The 18785-nt window shown below is 41.3% G+C and overlaps 2 protein-coding genes and 1 long non-coding RNA gene across 5 annotated transcripts; 1 reads left to right on the top strand and 2 right to left on the bottom strand.

The window, feature by feature from the left end:
- Positions 1-106: 106 nt before the first annotated feature.
- Positions 107-2070, bottom strand: commd4 (COMM domain containing 4). Its single transcript, XM_052062298.1, has 8 exons — positions 1945-2070; positions 1672-1743; positions 1525-1590; positions 1410-1449; positions 1156-1275; positions 601-681; positions 356-532; positions 107-279 (listed from the first exon to the last, which is right to left on the bottom strand). The coding sequence occupies exons 1-8, from the start codon at positions 1945-1947 to the stop codon at positions 239-241; spliced, it is 600 nt and encodes a 199-aa protein (XP_051918258.1). The 5' UTR covers positions 1948-2070; the 3' UTR covers positions 107-238.
- A 1330-nt stretch (positions 2071-3400) lies between these two features.
- On the top strand, positions 3401-17176 carry sema7a (semaphorin 7A). Of its 3 annotated transcripts, XM_052062292.1 has the most exons (15): positions 3403-3598; positions 4449-4588; positions 5666-5707; positions 5768-5872; positions 6039-6120; positions 6254-6364; positions 6592-6734; positions 7888-8066; positions 10046-10154; positions 10604-10799; positions 12441-12553; positions 12888-13033; positions 13137-13195; positions 14153-14476; positions 15609-17176. In XM_052062292.1, the coding sequence occupies exons 1-15, from the start codon at positions 3469-3471 to the stop codon at positions 15623-15625; spliced, it is 1896 nt and encodes a 631-aa protein (XP_051918252.1). In that variant the 5' UTR covers positions 3403-3468; the 3' UTR covers positions 15626-17176. The 3 variants fall into 3 exon arrangements, with proteins under 3 accessions (XP_051918251.1, XP_051918250.1, XP_051918252.1); XM_052062291.1 differs by having other exon boundaries at positions 3401-3598; positions 5768-5863; positions 14153-17176; XM_052062290.1 differs by having other exon boundaries at positions 3402-3598; positions 14153-17176.
- Positions 7930-8630, bottom strand: LOC127598436 (uncharacterized). The gene is made up of 2 exons (XR_007961924.1): positions 8222-8630; positions 7930-8115 (listed from the first exon to the last, which is right to left on the bottom strand). It is a non-coding gene; the product is annotated as an uncharacterized LOC127598436 (long non-coding RNA).
- Positions 17177-18785: the final 1609 nt, after the last annotated feature.

Genomic DNA, 18785 nt, shown 5'->3' with positions numbered 1-18785 from the left:
ATAATGTGTGTGTGTGTAACGCCACCTAATGTACATTTATCAAGTTATATATACACTGTATATATTTTTTATTATCAGCACTATGAAGACACAACAAAATACCAAGTCAACAAACAAGCTGCATATTTAATTATAGAAATTCTCTCACTCACTCACTCACTCACTCACTCACACACAATTGGCAAATGGCATTTGTGTCATGTTTTGAAACTGAGGAGGTGGGAATTGACTCTGTCGGTCATTGTAAAGCATTCATCATAGCCTGGGCTTGTTTGAGCTCTGCAAGAAAAGCACCAAAAACAGAATTATGATATAATTGGTTGCCAAATGATTTGGGATTTGTTGTGGGACAAACCTGAAAGCAAGACTCTGAATTTGTCAGCAGATAGCGAGACCACCGTGGTTTGTGAGGAACCTGACTCGGCTCCTGAAGCCTGCAGCTTTAGCTGAACGACCCCTTCGTTCACTTCCTTCATCTCACTTGAGCTAAGCGTGTAGTCCACCCTCCAGGAGACTGCCTCCAGTCGGCCCACTGAAATTCACAGGAGAGTGGAGTTGTTTGCGTGCTTTTTCAGGAGTGAGCAATCGTATATTACTCACATCTCAAGCTGGTCTCTCTCAGTTTGTCTTGCACTGCGGAATGCTTGTCTTCATACGACTTGCACAGCCCCATTGTGTGTTCTGAATGAATGACCAATATATAAAATATATACAGGTGCATCTCAGAATCATGTAAAAATGTATATAGTATTGTAATGTATATATCTCTCTCAGTCAAGGACATGTTGGGGAAAATAATTCAGCCCGGGAATAGTCATTGCCCACAGGCATCAATCAATAATCAAAAAATAATCACTAATGTGAGGACGGCGGGGTTTGAGGCCATCGTGTGTTGAAAAGTTGTTGAAGGGTCGCCATGCGACAAAACGGAGTGCAAAGTCACATCCCGAAAATTTATCGTCAACGGGGGGTGTAGGCCACCCACGATGCGCAGGCCCAAAAATACACAAGCCCTTTGAGAAAATTAACATATTTATATTCCCGATGTCCAGGTTTTTTGATTCCACTCTTTCACAAATTTTCTTTTTTTAATACAGTTCATTATTTTGGGCAAACTCTGATTTATGGGGTGTAATTCCACGTTTGACAGCCAACCTTTAGGCAGGCCAAGCTGCTGCAGCTCACTGGACAAAGATTCACTGTCGATATCATGCTTTGCCGCACTGGACAAAATGAAGCTGAGCACGGCCACACTGGCTTTAATGTCTCCACTGTCTGTAAAACGAATTGTCACAGTATCAGATTGTACCACAGCATTGCAGTCACAGGAAACAATTGACTAACATAAAATAATCATAATTAGCAACTAAATGCATGAAGGCAGCATTTTCAGAAGGGAACAAACTTACCAAACTTAGCATCAGTTGTAAGCTTTGTGACTTTGTCATACTAAAATAATTGCAGAGAGCACATGTTATTGTTGGTTACGTGTTTAGGAAACTCTTAAGGAAAAAAAAAACTTACATCAATGCCTTCCCCGAGCAGACCTTTCAATACTTGGGCACAAAGGAGTTTCATTTTGACACTAGACTGCCGTATCACAGAGGAGGATCAGAACATGCCACTATTTAAACGACAATTCGCATTCTGAGAAAAAAGGCGAGAACTTACAATTTTCGACAGAGTGCTGATTTCGGCAAGCACCCAATCGGGGCAGTCCAAATCTCCACAGAATCGGAACCGCTATGAGAAGAACAACGTCACATGAGCGCCAATAACGCAAAACTCCACATTTTAGCCACTAGCTTAACCCGCGAACGACCATAAATCGGGACAAAACTATCGAAATCAAATACAGCTACACACGTTCAGTTGTATGCATTCGATTAGATTACTTGCCAACTTCACGGTTAGATTTTAAAAGAATAAGATGTGTTTATTTACCATGGCTCACGGACTGCAAACGAGACGCGGAAGTGAAAAGGAAGTAGCTTGCATACTTCGCTGCTGATTGGACTATTCAGAGTGGGCGGTGCGTTCGTTCCACACAGGATTCCGACGCAGGGATCCTCACTTTACGACGGGCTTCCTTTTCCTTAGGCTGAGGCGGTGAATTTGTTTGTCTTTCGCAAACCTTACATAGTTACGCAGCAGTACAGTCATAATAACAATTTAAAACATCACATCAGGATGAAAAACACGATGTACCTCATCTCATCTCTAAACGTTGTATGACTTTCGTAATCTGATCGCTATCTGAACTACTAATGTGTATTTTTGTTAAATGTTATGACAGAATCTGAATCAGAATGTTTTTCGAAGCTAAGTAGACAAAACAGCACTTACAGAGTTCAAAACCAACAAACTCCTGTTACATAAACCTGAATTTTCCTGTCACGCTCTCATTCTTATGAGGACCTTTCTGTCACGCCAAAACCAAACATAACTCTTGTGGACGTTAACATACTGAAGTTAATTACATCGTGGCTGAATAGTTCATCTAATTCAACATGTTAGGACTTGGCAGCAGAAGAACAACGTGTAAAAGCTAAGAAGCCACGTGAAAATGATATTTTGGAAAAATAAGAATCATTTATTTCCATCAACAAAGATGAGCGACAATACAAAACGAGGGCAGAATTGTAAAAACAAAACTGTATAATTTGTGCAATCAACCTTTGTACTGTCAATAGGTGTCACGTTATTGTTGAAGTACTTTTGTGCCCAAATGAAATCGATATGTAGCCAATTAAATAAATTCAACATTTATTGTGAAAGAATGTCTTAAATTGTCCATTCCAGAATTAAATACAGTATTGACAGTACGCTTGAATAGTCATCTTGAGACTTCCATAAATGATTTATTTCAAATTAGGATATTTCTTCTATATAAGGCCTGTTTTATATAAAATATGATATTGCAAAATAGGGGTTTTCTTGACAAAATCAGGATTTTGAAATATAATTCAAATTAAATCGATAATTTATATAGTAATTAATACAACAATTAATTAACCATTATTGGATTACATGTACAGTTAATTTAAAATGTTCACCTCATTTCATGTGGCCTGGTTTTTAAAAACATATAGTTGGAACTTTTGAGCTTAATGTATTCTAACCACGCTTCAACAGACTCATTGACATGATTCATTGCTTTCTTTCCAAATGGCAGTGGCTACACACAAACACATAAAACTTACAGGAAAGCCTTTCAGAGATGTTGATACATTTTTATTTGCAATAAAGGAGCTATTATCTAACACCCACTTCACTCTTTGGTTAGTCTGGCTCTTAAGTAGTTTCCTGGGTAGGGAATTTGTTAACATTCTCAGATTTTCCATGTTGAATTTGCAGTAGGTGGCAAGCAGGGGGCGTGGATCTGAGTCAGTCACTGTTGACTGCCGAGTATAGAAATGAGGTCCTGTCTGCATGCGGATCAGTCGCTTGTGGGATGACCACAGATGAATGCACAAGATGAAGTTGATTCAAAGTCTTTTCCTCTGTTCTCTGGCACATTTTCACTGGACCCTCCACGTCACCTCGGAGGACACACCGACCTTTGGCTCGAAAAATATCCCCAGACTTCTGAGTCAAGGTAAACCGTCATTTCAATACATCTTTAATAGTGAATGAGATGATGATTAACCGAATAAGTGGAAATAAGGTATTAAATGTAGTGATATACAGTATATTAGAAGATTTTGTTGTTCTACTTCTTCCTTTCATAACTTTGCTGCTATGAATCTGGAATTTCTCCATTGCGAGACTAATAAAGGTTTTCTTAATCTTAATCTTAATTCTGCTTGCTATCAATTGCCACAATATGGCTTCATGAGGTCCAAAGTAAAAGACATAAAAAAAGACAAAATAGTAGTTCCATCATATTGTGTGTATTGTGGTGATTAGTTTTCAGTAAAATAGAACAGTTCCTAATATTTTGAACCTCATTTTTATGAAAATCTAGCCAACGTCTTGGTATAAAAACCCTTTCACTGCCAATGACACATATTGGTCTTACAAGAATCCCCACATTCAAATACAGGTATGTATTTACCAGTATATATTTTTATTTATTTTTTTCCTCAGGGTCTGAATATGGCTGGCAGTAGATACATTTTTTAATAACACTGTTAGCGGTCATCAAGTGATTCTCTTTGCACCAAAGCTTTTCTCCAGCAATCTTAAGAATGTTCATGAAATTCACACAGGAAGGTGAACATTCTTGGTCTCATCCAGTTGGTCTGTTTGAACTTGGCGAAGGCTCACATTCTGCTGATCTTTGCCCAGGCAGAATTGTTGATACAGCCGTGTGTATTGTTTGGGTTGCGCAGGTGCGCTTAATGTTGTGGTCACCCTCTGCGGCCAGATGTAACCTTCACTAAACTCCTTGAAGAAAATGAAATGTGCTTTGAGTTGACTGTGAAAAGAAGGACTTTATCTTTCAGATGTCATCAAAGGAAGATTTGTCTACCCAATCCATCAAAACCACACTGTTTTAATTTATCATGAAGACTCAGGGGAGATTTATGTCGGGGGAACTGACTTTGTGTTCAAGCTTGACTTGGACCGCTATCAAATCGCTCAGGTAGGTACCGCTATTTATTTATTTTTTTTCCGCGCACATTTTCACGTGTATCGGCTGCAACCTTCAGCATGAAGGAGCCGGTGGAGTCGTTGCTGCCGCAGTCGAGATAATTAGATTAAGCGTCTCTCTGTTGTGACTCGCACAGTGGCACAGGGCTGATTGTGTCTTCTGACAGCCGTGGCCTTTCCCAAGTTGCTTCATGCTGCGTTTTCATTCAGCAGATGTTGATCAAGTGCTAGTCACAAGATGCCAGCAGACATATGTTTTGTTTCCAACTCGACAATGTCATTTCTACATTATAACCTTTCAGTTTTCCTTCACTTGCATGCTTGCAGTTTAAATTTTATATTTGTGGAAGCATACACATACAATGGATATAGGAAGTGGATACATCCCGATTAAAAAACGTTTTTCAGCAAATAGTCCAGCAAAAAAAAAAATGCAAATGGCCAGTGTAAGCACAACCAAGACATATTAGATTTTGGATTGGATTGGATATGCTTTATTGACAAATGTACTGTATGTGTGACATACAGCACAGATGAAATCTGCCATCTAATGGTGATCGGTGATAATACAACTTAAAACCTCAGCCGAGCCTGCATAATTACAGTTCTGCACCCGCAGATTCAGATATTCACAGATATCTTTTTTGATATTTGGGATTTTTGCCCCTCTTTTAGTTCTTGTTGAAAGTTTTCCTATTTTCTCCTGGTTTTCTTGGACAATGTATGTTAAATGTTTCTCAGCACTTTTTGAAGATTTGGTACTTAGGGTTAGTCAATTAAAATATACATGTATCCTCCATTTTTTTGATTAATCAAGGGGTTACTTAGATTGCTAAAGCAATATTTCCATCTGGAAAAAAAACAAGCGCAAAGCGAACTGCTGACACCGCCATGTTGATTTCCACTTATCTTAATGGCAGAGATGCCATAAAACCTGACCACGGTTGCACTTTTTTAATCCGCTCTGGGCTAGATATCATCAAGTTTATGTTATTATTCCATCTATTTGTGAACACTGCTGATTATTTAATTAGTTTGATGTCACTAACGTGCTGTATATTCCCTGCAGGAAATTCATCTCCCGGCCACAGAGGAAGAGCAGTGCCAGGAGGTTGGTAACGATGCAAATGACTCGAATGATGATGTCATAACACGCTGCCTTCTTGCACAGGGCCCTTGTGAAAATATCATCACTGTCATTGAGAAGTTTGGGGACACTCTGTTTGTCTGCGGGAGCAACGGACAAAGGCCTCACTGCTGGAGACTTGTGAGTTCTGTAAGTTCACGACGCATCCGTTGCAATCAATTTGGGTTCACATTTTAGGAGCTGATGAAACTGAACATAATGTTTCATGAAGTAACCAAGCCACTCTGTGGGCAATATAAGGCACGTTTGCGGAATCTGTGTGCGTCCTGTTGACTTTGTGCGATCCTACTTTCAGTCTGCGGCGGTGGTGAAGCATCAGGACGGGACGGGCATCTCTCCGTTTACGTACACCCAGAACTCGCTGTCTCTCCGAGTTGGTATGTTAAATGCCGCCTCTTGCGTGTTTCTTCAAGGCATGAGAATGTGACCTGTAATCGCTGTAAATGGGGTTGAGATAAAAGGAACCTAATAATAGAGCAGTGGTGCCCGTTTTGGCGTCTGCTATTTTAGAGGGCGATCTCTACGCTGCAGCGCCGCTGGATACTGATGGAAGCTCTTTGCAGTTCAGAAGGAAAGCAGGCAGGAGAGCAAATGTCTGGATGTACGACAGTTGGGTTTCAGGTAAAAGTTGTCTCACACGGCCTTGCCTATCAACACATATCAAGACGGTCAATATAAGAGTAGTCGCAGGCATATAATCTTTATCCCGAGCGAAAAAGAATGACTATTACCAAAGCTTACTGAGTCACAACAGAAGGAGGCACAAAGTCCATTGAACCGACGCACACTGCATACCTCCTTGAGAAACATGCCCATTACTGATCAGGACTGATGTCTTTTTCCTACAGAGCCCACATTTGTCTCTGCCTCCTGGGTTAAGAGGAAAGAGGACCCCGAAAATGAAAAGATCTACATCTTTTTCCGGGAGAAGAACTCTGACCAAAACCCGGAGGCCGATCCGTGGATTTCCAGAGTGGCCAGAGTTTGTAAGGTACCTTGGACAAAACGCACTATGGTTCAGATGACATGAGGGGAAACTTGGATGTTTTTAGACGGCTGTCTTCCCACAATGCTCTCAGAGTCGGGTAACATGAGCTGCCACGCATGGTGGCGCCAGGAACAATTTACAAAGGCTACCGGAGCTGCACATTTGGTACCTGGACCTTCAATTGGAAATAGAGCAGCATGATTATTTCCAAAATGATTATCTTGATTATTTATTTAATCACAATTATTTGTTGTTAGGAAAAACACCTGTCTTTTTAGATAAGATAAGATAAGATAAGATATCCTTTATTCGTCCCACACACACTGCTATACTTTTCAATAAACACTATGGTGCAGGCAGCATAGGTGCGTTTGATCCATTTGCGGGGGTGCTTAAAGCACCTGTAAAGTGAATCCAAGCACCCCAAAATTTGAGTGACCTTTAGATTTTTTTTTTTTTTTTTACTGTGCCCTTTTTTATCCAGCTGGATAACTCTTAAAACCATATAGTAATTTGGTTGAAATGTAATATTTTTGTGGGGGGCAGAAATACTGTACAATAACACTCCCCTTTTGCCTCAAAAATGTTTTGATCCAACCCCAACAATCACTCCTACACCTGTACCAACACAATGACGCTCCAGACATGCACACAGGATGTGGTCTAAACTTGTCAGCAACTCTAACTTCTAAAACTAGAATCGCACCTGTATAGCAGTTTTCAGTCCACAATGATAAGGAAAAATAAAAACATACCATTATACTGATTATAGAATGTCCAAAGCGCGAACGTAATACATTTGCTATGACAGAGTGCAATCGTGCAATCGGGACAACAGATGTTGCATGATGCTCCTCGTCGCCAATTTTTGCTCTACTTTCTTCTCTCTCACTGGTCTTCCAGTTACTTTCGGCAGTTACTTTTTAATGAAGCCACAATTAAGCGACTACTTAATTATCTATGCAGCAGAGAATGCATTTTCAAGGGGGGGGGGGGACTTCTCCGACTTAACACACCTTATTGCAATTATACCCCAAAAAAAAGCAAAATGTTGAATGTGGCATTACATAATATTTATTTGCTTGCATACGCCACAATGGTGAAACTTTGAAATAAAGAATGAAAACATGACACTCCTTTGTTTTCTATTTTCCAGACTGACGAAGGCGGATCCAAGCGATTTTTCCAGAACACATGGACATCTTTCCTCAAGGCTCGTTTGGTGTGCGGCTTCCCAGAGGAGTCCTTGTATTTCAACCGCCTGCAGGACATCTATGTGCAGCATGCCGAAGACTGGCGGGACACAAGGGTGTATGCCCTCTTCACCAGCAGCTGGTTTGACACTTTCCCTTCCTTTAATGCCTAGCAACCCAAAGTGGAACGGCTGTAACACATTAAAACAAAATGCATGCTCAGCATTTCGAAATGGAGGCAAAAATAAGCTCTGCGTGACTCTTAATTCTGCAAAATGACTCATCGCAGAAATGTACCTTGTGTCATTGGTTGGTCAGTGGTCACTTCATTAGGTACACCTGCAAGAGAGGCCATATATATACAGTATATATATATATATATATTTTTTTTAATCGGGTCAGGCATCCACGGCAATGGTTAGCATGGGGGCCTCACAGTACAGAGGTGCAGGGTTCGATTACGGCTCTGGACTTCCTGTGTGGAGTTTGCATGTTCTCCCCTTGCCGAGGTCGGTTTTCTCCGGGTACTCCGGTTTTCTCCCACATTCCAAAAACATGCCGTGCATGTTTTTGGGCACTCCAAATTGTCCCGAGGTGTGATTGTAGGCATGGATGGTTGTTCGTCTATGTGTGCCCTGCAATTGGCTGGCAACCAATTCAAGGTGTACCTCGTCGACTGCCCAAAGATAGCTGGGATCGGCCCCAGCACGCCTGTGACACTCGTGAGGATAATCGGATTAGAAAATGGGTGGGTATATATAACACAAGGGTCACGAGTGTGCTGAAGCCTGTCCCAGGAGACTTTGACAAGTAGGCGTGGTACACCCTGAACTGGTTGTCAATCGCAGGGCGCACATGATAATATCTTCATATTATTCATAACAGTAATGATGATGATGTTTATTATTATACAATAATGTCAAACCCAATCATAATATTGATGGTAATAATGACACATGAATACTATTGTAAATAAATAATCATAAAAATAACGGCCTATTATTTCAACATCTATATATATATATTGCGCGTCGTCCCGCACGCGGTCTGTCCTTCCGTCTGTCCCTTTTCAAAACGTACCTACTTCACCGCGCCGCTGCGCGCCGCCACTGCGCCGCCACTGCGCCGCTCAGGCAGTGGCTCACTACGATCGCGCGGGCATCTTAGCGAAAAAATGTTGTCTACCCACAAGCATTGCAATGAAATTGTTAGTTATTTAGTAGAGCTAAACATCTCTTTATTTTCGCGATAAGCAATAAAGATGAACAAAAAGTTGAACCAAGCAACAACACTTTTGTGGGCCGAAGGCCCACCTTACCAGACTTCCGCAGTAATACTAATAATATTAGTAATAATATATAGCTTCTCCATTTTAAATTTCATGAGAGAAAAACATCCTTAAATAACTTGCCCCAACCATCCCCATTTCATTCACATTCTAAAAACATTTGAAGTGACTGTTATGTTTCTAAGGAAATTGAGTGCAACCCTATTCTTATCACAGTTGGAAAAATTGAGGAGTAGAGTTATGTAATGTTATAAAGAGTCGGGGTGGGGCAATTTCTTTTGCTATGGCTCACTCCCTCCTACGAGTGTTACTCAAGCACAGTGAGTAAATATTGGAGGCTGTGTTTTAATTTGGACACAGAGCAAAGTTGTGGTTTCTGATGTTAACCACGTTGACCACGGCAATCACGTTTCAGGCCACTTTGGACATGACGTGACACATGGGCCTGATGGCCAAACCTGACAGGCCGTGATTGCCGTGGATACCTGACCACATTTTGAACCTGTTAAAGAAAAAAAAAATGTGCCTGTAGTATAAAAGTGTTAATGCAACAAAAGGTCAGCAGCATCTCACAGTACCTTCAAATTTTCTTATGCGACATCAAAATCTGAATCTGAATCTTCATCCTCAACTTTATGGCCAAGTATGTTTGTATTGAAACATTATGTTATACTGTCACAAAGACAAGGATAATTGTTACTATTTAGCTTGCCCATTCATGAGATTAACTTTAGCTCCCCACCGATGCTCCTTACCAGAATGACTTCAAAATAACCACCCTCATGAATTCATTTGAATTGATTCACATTTTCGTCATTCTGTCGATTTTACAGGAACGCCACTGCAGTCTGTATTTATTCCATGGAAACTATTGAGGGCATTTTTAACAACTCCACCTTCAAGGGCTATGACAAGGCTATTCCGGAACCAAGGCCAGGAACTGTAAGTACTATTTGGGGGTTTAGGGCTTGAACTGGCTCAACTGTATTGTCATGTGTCACAAGGCGTTGGACTGTGTGGCTTTGAAAAAAAAACATGGAAGTTTTATAAGTGGGTGGATATGGGGAAAATGTTGGTGTGCATCACCACTTCTCGCAAAGGGCGGTTTCCAACTTGACGTTAGGGCCTCCGCCAAGCGTTCATCACACATCGGAAATTGAATATATCCCAATACTGTACGATAATAAAGTCCTTTGTACGCGCATCAACCTGATCTGATTCGATTTGAAAGTCACTATCTGAAGTATTTGAATTATTTCATGATTCAGTATAAATAACCCAACATTAGCTTATCTCCTTTTTGGACCCGACACCGGGGTTAGCTATTTCACCCAAATGACCCAGAGTTTGACGATGACCAAAACATCCACAAAGTGCATCTTGTGTTTCAGTGTGTTCGCAACAGCCGCCTACTGCCACTGGCCACCGTCAGCGTGGTGAGGGACCATCCGGAAATGAGCGACTGGGTCCACTCGGTGCACTACGTGAATCCGTTCTACGTCAGCAACGAAAACTACACCAAGATCGTTGTGGACCGCGTCCAGGCGGCGGACCAGAGTGTGTACAGCGTTCTGCTACTGGCCACTGGTATGTCCTGTTTGCTGCATAACAATAGAATTGAGGAAACCTTTGACTATTTTTAGTGCTTTCTTTGCCTAATGATGGCAACAGTCAACAACGATGCATAGCACGGAGTCAGCCCTGTTACGCGTTTCTAATGACATCCTCCTGGCAAATGACTCTGGAGACCACGTGTGTCTGGTCTTATTGGACTTAACTGTAGCATTTGATACAGTGGATCACAGTATTCTGCTGACTCGTTTGCAGCACTTGATGGGCATTGGCGGCAGTGCTCTTGAGTGGTTTAGGTCCTATCTAGCTGACAGGACCTTTTGTGTCAGCCTTGGCTGCTCTGAGTCACACACTGCTCCCCTGTCATGTGGTGTTCCACAGGGCTCAATTCTGGGGCCTCTGCTATTCTCGCTGTATCTTCTCCCATTGGGTTCCATCTTAAGGAAACATGGTATTCCCTTCCACTGCTATGCAGATGACTGCCAGATCTATGTCCCACTGAGCAAGAAAGACGCCTTCTCATTAAGGCCACTCCTATCCTGTCTGGAAGAAATCAAAACCTGGATGGCACAAAATTTCTTGAAATTCAACGAAAAGAAGACAGAGGTGATATTGTTTGGTCCCAGTGGCCCTTGTACATTCCATCCTGTAGACTTGGGCCCCCTGTCTCCTTATTTGAAATCAACGGTCTCAAACTTGGGCCTTAAACTGGACAGTGATTTCAAACTCGATCGGCAAATTGGTGGCGTTGTTAAATCCAGCTTCTTTCACCTTAGACAGCTGGCCAAAATAAAACCTTTCCTCTCACATGAACACTTTGAGACAGTAATCCATGCCTTTGTCACATCCCGGCTCGATTACTGTAATGCCCTATACTTTGGAGTCAGCCAGTCCTCCATTGAGCGCCTTCAGCTGGTCCAGAATGCCGCTGCTCGCCTCTTGACTGGTACTCGTAAGAGGGAGCATATAACTCCTACTCTGGCATCCCTTCACTGGCTCCCCATTCATTTTAGAGTTATTTTCAAGATCCTCCTCTTTGTTTTCAAATCTCTAAATAATCTCGCGCCACCTTACCTCTCTGAGCTCATCCGCCCCTACACACCAGCCCGGCGCCTCAGGTCTGTGGACCAGTCTTTGTTAGAAGTACCAAGAACTAAACTGAGGCTCAGAGGGGATCGAGTCTTTTCTGTTGCTGGTCCCTCTCTCTGGAATGACCTCCTACTGAACATTCGGCAAGCCTCCTCGCTGCCCGTCTTTAAAGCCCTCCTCAAAACTCACTTGTATTCTTTGGCATTCGACTCAGCATGATTTTACTGCTTGGTGCTTTCTACCGCCTTTATTACCATTTCGTCTTACTGTTTATTGTGTATGTTAAATCGCTCCATGTACAGCACTTTGTATGCAGCGATGGCTGTTTGAAAGTGCTCTATAAATACTGTTGACTTGACTTGACTTGACAAAGACAAACACGTCCTGTCTCTCATTCCGCATCTACACTACTGTGCACCACCAGCTTTGTGTTTCAATGGACGTTTGCGATGCAGTCATTTGGACAATTAAAAGACAAAACATTTAGTTTTGTTGATTAGTTTTTTTTCCTTAGCAGAATACTGCAACTGTGTTTGAAAGATATATGATTCTTATCATACCCTACAGACTCTGGAAAGATCCATAAAATTCTCGAGTCGGGATTGGAACCTTTCATCATCTCCCAAACGCAAATTCCCAGTCAGTCCAGCCTACAGTCGATGAAACTGGACTCCAAAAAGGTACCGGTCATCAAAATCTATTTGTAGGTCGTGTTGTTGTTCTCCTTCAAATGTTTTATCTTCCTGTGCAGTTTCAGCGCATCTCCTGAGTTCCTCTCAGCAAATGTTTTTGTTTTCGACCACAGTTTTAGGGTTTGAGCATACTGTCATGGCTTTTTATTCTATTCCAACTTGATGTGACTTGAATCGGAATTTTGAGGAATGCATTCTTAAGTTCGTCATCATTCGTCTCTGTGCAAGCAGAATTTTTCAAAAAGCTCTTTTATTGGCTCATTTTGGATTGTGTAAGAGTGCATATGATTTTTTATTTTATTATTTTTTTGTCTTTGCCTAGAAAAAACTAGTCGTGAGTTTTGCAGAGGAAATTTCTGTGATGGACCTCCGGAGTTGTTACGAGTATAACAAATCCTGCGGAGACTGCGTATTAGCTCGGGACCCCTATTGCTCCTGGACTCCATCTGGATGCACCCCGACAGTCCTGTAAGTCTGAAACATAGAAGAATTGATTAGTTTCTACTTGTTGGTTTTCTACAAAGGAAAATAAATTGATTGGCAATTGAACATGTTTTTATTTACTCTACAGTGAGGGCATTCAAAATATTATTGATGGGAAAACAAGTGTGTGTTCTGCATCCACATCAGGTACGTAAATGCTGAATACAGTAAACCCGCCTCCATTGTGGTTTTGCAGAACTGCTATTATGCTGATTTCTCCCCCCCCCCCCGCCCCCCCATTATAATGTAATGTTCTTTAATTTGCGGTGTAATTTCACTTTTGGCCACAAGAAGCTGTTTAAACTTAACAATAAGAAAGTTCTCCCCTGTAGCCTAATTTTTTCTCAAGAGATTAATAAGAGATTATTGAATCTCCTCTGTCATCCTACGTTTTACGCCTACAGAAAGTAACCACTGTAGGTTCATTCCATAATTCATTCATTCATTCATTCATTCATCTTCCGAACCATTTGATCCTCACTAGGGTCGCGGGGGGTGCTGGAGCCTATCCCAGCTGACTTCGGGCAGTAGGCGGGGGACACCCTGAATCGGTTGCCAGCCAAATCACAGGGCACACAGAGACAAACAACCATCCACGCTCACACTCACACCTAGGGACAATTTAGAGTGTTCAATCAGCCTGCCACGCATGTTTTTGGAATGTGGGAGGAAACCGCAGCACCCGGAGAAAACCCACGCAGGCCCGGGGAGAATATGCAAACTCCACACAGGGAGGCCGGAGCTGGAATCAAACCCGGTACCTCTGCACTGTGAAGGCGACGTGCTAACCACTGGACGACCGGGCCGCCTCATTCCATTATGTACATCTTAAAAAGAAATATCATCAATGAAAAAAAAAATCAAATAAAACATATCTAAGGATTATTTAAGCAGGGTAATTTGAGAATTTCACTTATGGGTGGTCTGAAACATCCCCATGGAGTTGGGGGATTTACAGGACACTGGTACCTCAATTTACAAGTGTGTCTGTTACGAGCTTGGTCATAGGACAAATTAAGCTTCCAAGTCAATGTACCATTGTTACTCAATGCCAATGTTGTTTCCCCCCCCCACATTATCTTGTCCTTTTTTTTTTTCTTTAAGAACATAATCAAGTCAACCGGAGCAGAAGGAATGCAGCATCGTCCCTAGATAAGGATTTGTTGACTCTGCATACTGTCCCTATGGGCGTCCCTTTTTACCTGTCGTGTCCGATTGACTCTTACCATGCCGTCTACATGTGGAAACACAAAGACCAAAGCAGCCCTTGCCTACAGATGCACTCCAACTGCCTGCTCCTCATCCCCGCCATGAACCACGAGAGCTACGGCACCTACGAGTGTGTCTCGGAAGAGAGGGACTACGTCAAGGTGGTGAAGGGATATCATCTCACGGAGCAAAGGGGTCCACGTAGGAACGCAGAGCGAGGTAAAGCATCGGCTGTAGCAGCACAGACATTGTGGATCACACTTGGACTTGGCCTTATACCGTTTTTAAACTGAATGCCAAGTTACCGACTGAAAATGTGGCTTTGACATATTCAGCCCATGTTCATCCAGCTAAGAAACTAATCGAACCTCCCATCTCTGTCCTGTCATTCCTTGACACTAATTATTACTTTCCTGTTAGAGAAGGCTGTGGCGTCGTTTTGTGGCATTACAAAAAGAGACGCAAAAATGCTAAAATTCTGCAAAGAGGATAGCTGAGGATAAGGGTCCAGGGGAACCCCCCCCCCCCCCACACACACAAAATAACGAACCGAGACTAGACCATTCTTTCCATATAATTGATAGATATTTTTGCTTGCTTTCCAAATTGGTTAGCTTTTTCAATGAAGCATTTTAAGTCCCGAGAAAGTGTCAGTCTTTAAAATTTTACACAGCAGACAAAAAAGTGGTCTTAACAACCCTGCCAAATTTGAATCAATCAAAAAAAAAAAACGCCAGCTGTGACGTTAAACTTGTTGGGGGAAAAAAAAAATCCCTCTTCACTCTTGCGCCATTCTTTCCATGATGTGCGCATCCTCAGTGCAGACAGCATGGCTTAGCAAGAAATGATACCCCCCTCCGAAAAAAATCAGGAAACCTGAAATGCTGAAAAACGTACAGTAATTCTCAGTTTTTAAATGCACTTTCAGCAATTATAGTCAAACATATATGATGTATTTAGATATGAAACTCTGAATTCACTACAGAGTCTTGAATTAGCTTTCGGAATAGTCTGGTAGGGGCCCCCTGGCAGTTAGTTTTAACCGACATTGCCCAATCCAAGTGGAGTGCTGAAAATATGTTGTTAACCCCTTCATGCACCTTGTAACCTCATACCATGATAAGCTGTCCACTCTAGTAACCGCAGCAAAAAAAAAAAAAAACGCTAAAAGACCAAGTCAATGAATGTAAAGTATGACCTGGTCGGTCCACTTCTTCGTCAGTGATCCAGGGTCGCCGTGACAGCGACAGAGATGCCAGTGTAGCCTCGACATCATTTTTGCCACTGATATTTTCAGCTGAAACTGAAGGAAATCCCATTGTGTGTGTATGTGTGTCCTCTTTGCCCTCAGCTTCATCCACACAGTGAGTGAGTGCTCTGGAGTGCATGTTCCCAAACAGTGAGTCTCACGCATGTTCGAGACAGGTGGTTTAGTCCACAAGGAGCGCGCAGTCTGGCTCTCTTCCAGCCAATTGAGCGAGTTTATTGTGTGCAGAAGGGAGTCCTTTGATGAATTTCCTTGTTTTGTTCCCCCCACCACCACCACCTACCTCTGCTGAGAACAACTCACGGACAAGGAGGCCTTTGTTAAATGTGCAATAAGACAGCCTTTGTTAGGGAGTCGACAATGTCTAACCACTTCAATAATATACATTTTATTTCAACTACTAATGATCATGTTTCTTGCACTATCGTAAGTATATTTGTACATGTGTAAAGATTATGCCGGGATAAAGATAAATTATACTCCATATTTATTTGCACATTGTATTTTGGGCACAAACCTTACCATGACGTTAACATTGTCACTTAAAGGGAAACTAAATGCTAAAAAATTTTCTTTGCAAGCAATGTCATATGTGCCCCTACAGTGTAAACGCTGTATTCTATTAGTATTACAAGTGTGGAATAAGAATCAATCAAGCAGACAAAGCCATCCTTTTTCATCCATCTCAGGGCCGCCATTTTGGCCAAAACCGCCCTCTACTGATGACTGAGATCGACATCACAGCTTCCCTCAGGCTCGCATTGCAAACATCACGGTCACATAACCAACAAGCGCATTGTGAGCCGAAAATGCCGACCCCTGAGGTGGACTGATTAATCTGTTTGATTCCACAAATGTAATATTAATCAGAATGCTATGTTTAGCTAATAGTGGCGCATTTAACATACTGTTGCCAATATTTTTTTTTTGCAATTATTCCCCTTTGTCTTTTTTTTTTTGCATTGTCAATTAATGTATTGTCTCTGTCCATGGAAGAGCATGAATGAAAGCTTTCTTTAAATAAATAATTTTATTTATTTGCAAAATGTTCATATATATGTATATTCAGCAAAATGTAGTGATACACGCTTCACCAAAACTGTCTGATTCTATGATATATATATATATATATATATATATATATATATATATATATATATATATATATATATATATATATATATATATGTATATATAATATACCTGTGTGTGTGTGTGTATATGTATGTATATATGTGTATATATGCATATATATATATATATATGTATATAGAAAACAAGCACAGTAATCACATGAAGATTTTGCTTTATTGTTGCAATAAAAAAAACCATGAGAATCTAATTGGTCCAAGCAAGTGAATTCTCGATACTGTGAGTGAGTGCTTCACATTCACACATTCACAATGTAACGGTGAACCTATTATTATTTTTTTTATTATTATCAATTTATTTCACAACAAGCAGGAGCAACACGAGTGTACAGTTAATCTAAAAAGAGGTTTCAAACTATTTATTACCACTCCCAGTTGAAGTTCACGGTCAAATTAAATGTCAAACACATCTATTCTTTATCATCTTTGCAGAATGACTAATATGAGTACCATACGGATGAGCTGAACCATCTCAATAAACAGTATGCCCGTATGTCTGTCCATCTTTGTTGCAGTATGATAATTTTGTCAAAACTGTGTTTTTATCAAGTAAAATGTTATCATGTTACTTTTGGGGAGTGGATCCGGAAAGAATTAATGGTACCGGTATTTCCATTCATTTCCATAGGAACAATTATTATTTGTGATTTGCCGGGCTCCTCTGCGTATTTCCTGTTTTCTATTTTGTGTGGTCAGTTGGCACTTGCGTCAGTCTCAACTGGGAAGTTGTTGGCTGACAGCATGTGAGTATGTATAATGTGTGCTTGTTTTGCCCGTTGTTTCCATGTCAAGTCACATGAGGATGGCGCATAGAGAGAGAGACCTTGTATGTATTCTATGTCATATTGTTGCGCAGAGGTTGGCTCATTGTTGTCGCTGTGAACTCTCAAAGAAGTGAGACTACACTGTTTGTGCCACAACAACAAGAGTGTTGAAAGGGTGGACTTTGGATGCCATGAGGAACTTGCAATTGGGAAGCTTAGCCTTCATGATAGGATTGTGATTATTCTTGCTTGAATAAGCACATTGAAAATCCTCGCCCTGTTCACTGTCATCAGCTATAATTCTGTATGACGTCGCAAGACAGCCTGTTCTCTCCTGACACAAGGCCGGACGAGTGTAAATAGACCTTGAATCTCGGGGGTGGCGGCCACTGATTAAGGACAACAAATTGTCTTGTTTCCTGTGGACAGGAAGCATGGGAAGGAAGTTGAGCTAAATATATATAAGATAAGATAAGATATCCTTTATTCGTCCCACACTGGGGAAATTTACAGCCTCCAGCAGCAAGAATGTATGTAGAAAGAAGAAAGAGAAAAAAACAACAAACATCTTTCAATTAAATGCAATATGAACACAAAATGGATAAATCGCAGTACTATTTACAATTTTCCTTCACATCATTTAATTATTATTATTATTATGATTGTTATTTTTTATTCATCAGCCTGACAGCAGTCGGTAGAAACGAGCGTCGGTATCTCTCCTTCTTGCAGCGCGGGTGTAACAGTCTCTGGCTGAAGGAGCTACCAAGTGCTGTCAGGGCGGGCTGGAGGGGGTGGGAGGGACTGGCCATCATAGCTTTTAGCTTAGTTAGCATCCTTCTGTTGCCCACCTCCTCCAGAGTGTCAAGGGAGCAACCCAGGACAGAACTGGCCTTCCTGACCAGTCGCTCCAGTCTCTTTCTGTCCCGGGCTGAGATGCTGCCTGACCAGCAGACAATGCCATAATGGATGGCCGAGGCCACCACCGAGTTATAGAACGTCTTAAGGAGTAACCCCTGAACCCCAAAAGACCTCAGTTTCCTGAGTAGGAAGAGTCGGCTCTGTCCTTTCCTAATCAGGGTGTCCGTGTTTGTAGACCAGTCCAGTTTGTCGTTCAGAAGAACACCAAGGTACTTGTAGGAGGTCACCCTCTCTCTCTATATATAGAATATATAATATATATATATATATATATATATATATATATATATATATATATAAAACGGGGGTTTTGGAGGGAAACTTTTTTAATGTACTCTTATGATTTTTTTTAATGAAACCCAAAAATTATTATATTAAAAAAACGAATTATATGTTTGCCACTTTAAACTGGGGGAGGAAATTGT

Source organism: Hippocampus zosterae, chromosome 3, assembly GCF_025434085.1.
Source record: "Hippocampus zosterae strain Florida chromosome 3, ASM2543408v3, whole genome shotgun sequence".
NCBI lineage: Eukaryota > Metazoa > Chordata > Actinopteri > Syngnathiformes > Syngnathidae > Hippocampus > Hippocampus zosterae.
This window is presented reverse-complemented; position numbering and strand designations above follow the sequence as displayed.

Excerpts from the sequence above, each read along its gene's own strand:
- commd4 (XM_052062298.1), bottom strand. Across the intron at positions 1,276-1,409 it reads TACAACTGATGCTAAGTTTG|ACAGTGGAGACATTAAAGCC; the intron begins GTAAGTTTGTTC and ends TTCGTTTTACAG. Across the intron at positions 533-600 it reads GAGAGAGACCAGCTTGAGAT|TGGGCCGACTGGAGGCAGTC; the intron begins GTGAGTAATATA and ends TGTGAATTTCAG.
- sema7a (XM_052062290.1), top strand. The coding sequence starts at position 3,469 with ATGCACAAGATGAAGTTGATTCAAAGTCTTTTCCTCTGTTCTCTGGCA. Across the intron at positions 5,873-6,038 it reads GCTGGAGACTTGTGAGTTCT|TCTGCGGCGGTGGTGAAGCA; the intron begins GTAAGTTCACGA and ends TCCTACTTTCAG. Across the intron at positions 10,155-10,603 it reads CGGAACCAAGGCCAGGAACT|TGTGTTCGCAACAGCCGCCT; the intron begins GTAAGTACTATT and ends CTTGTGTTTCAG.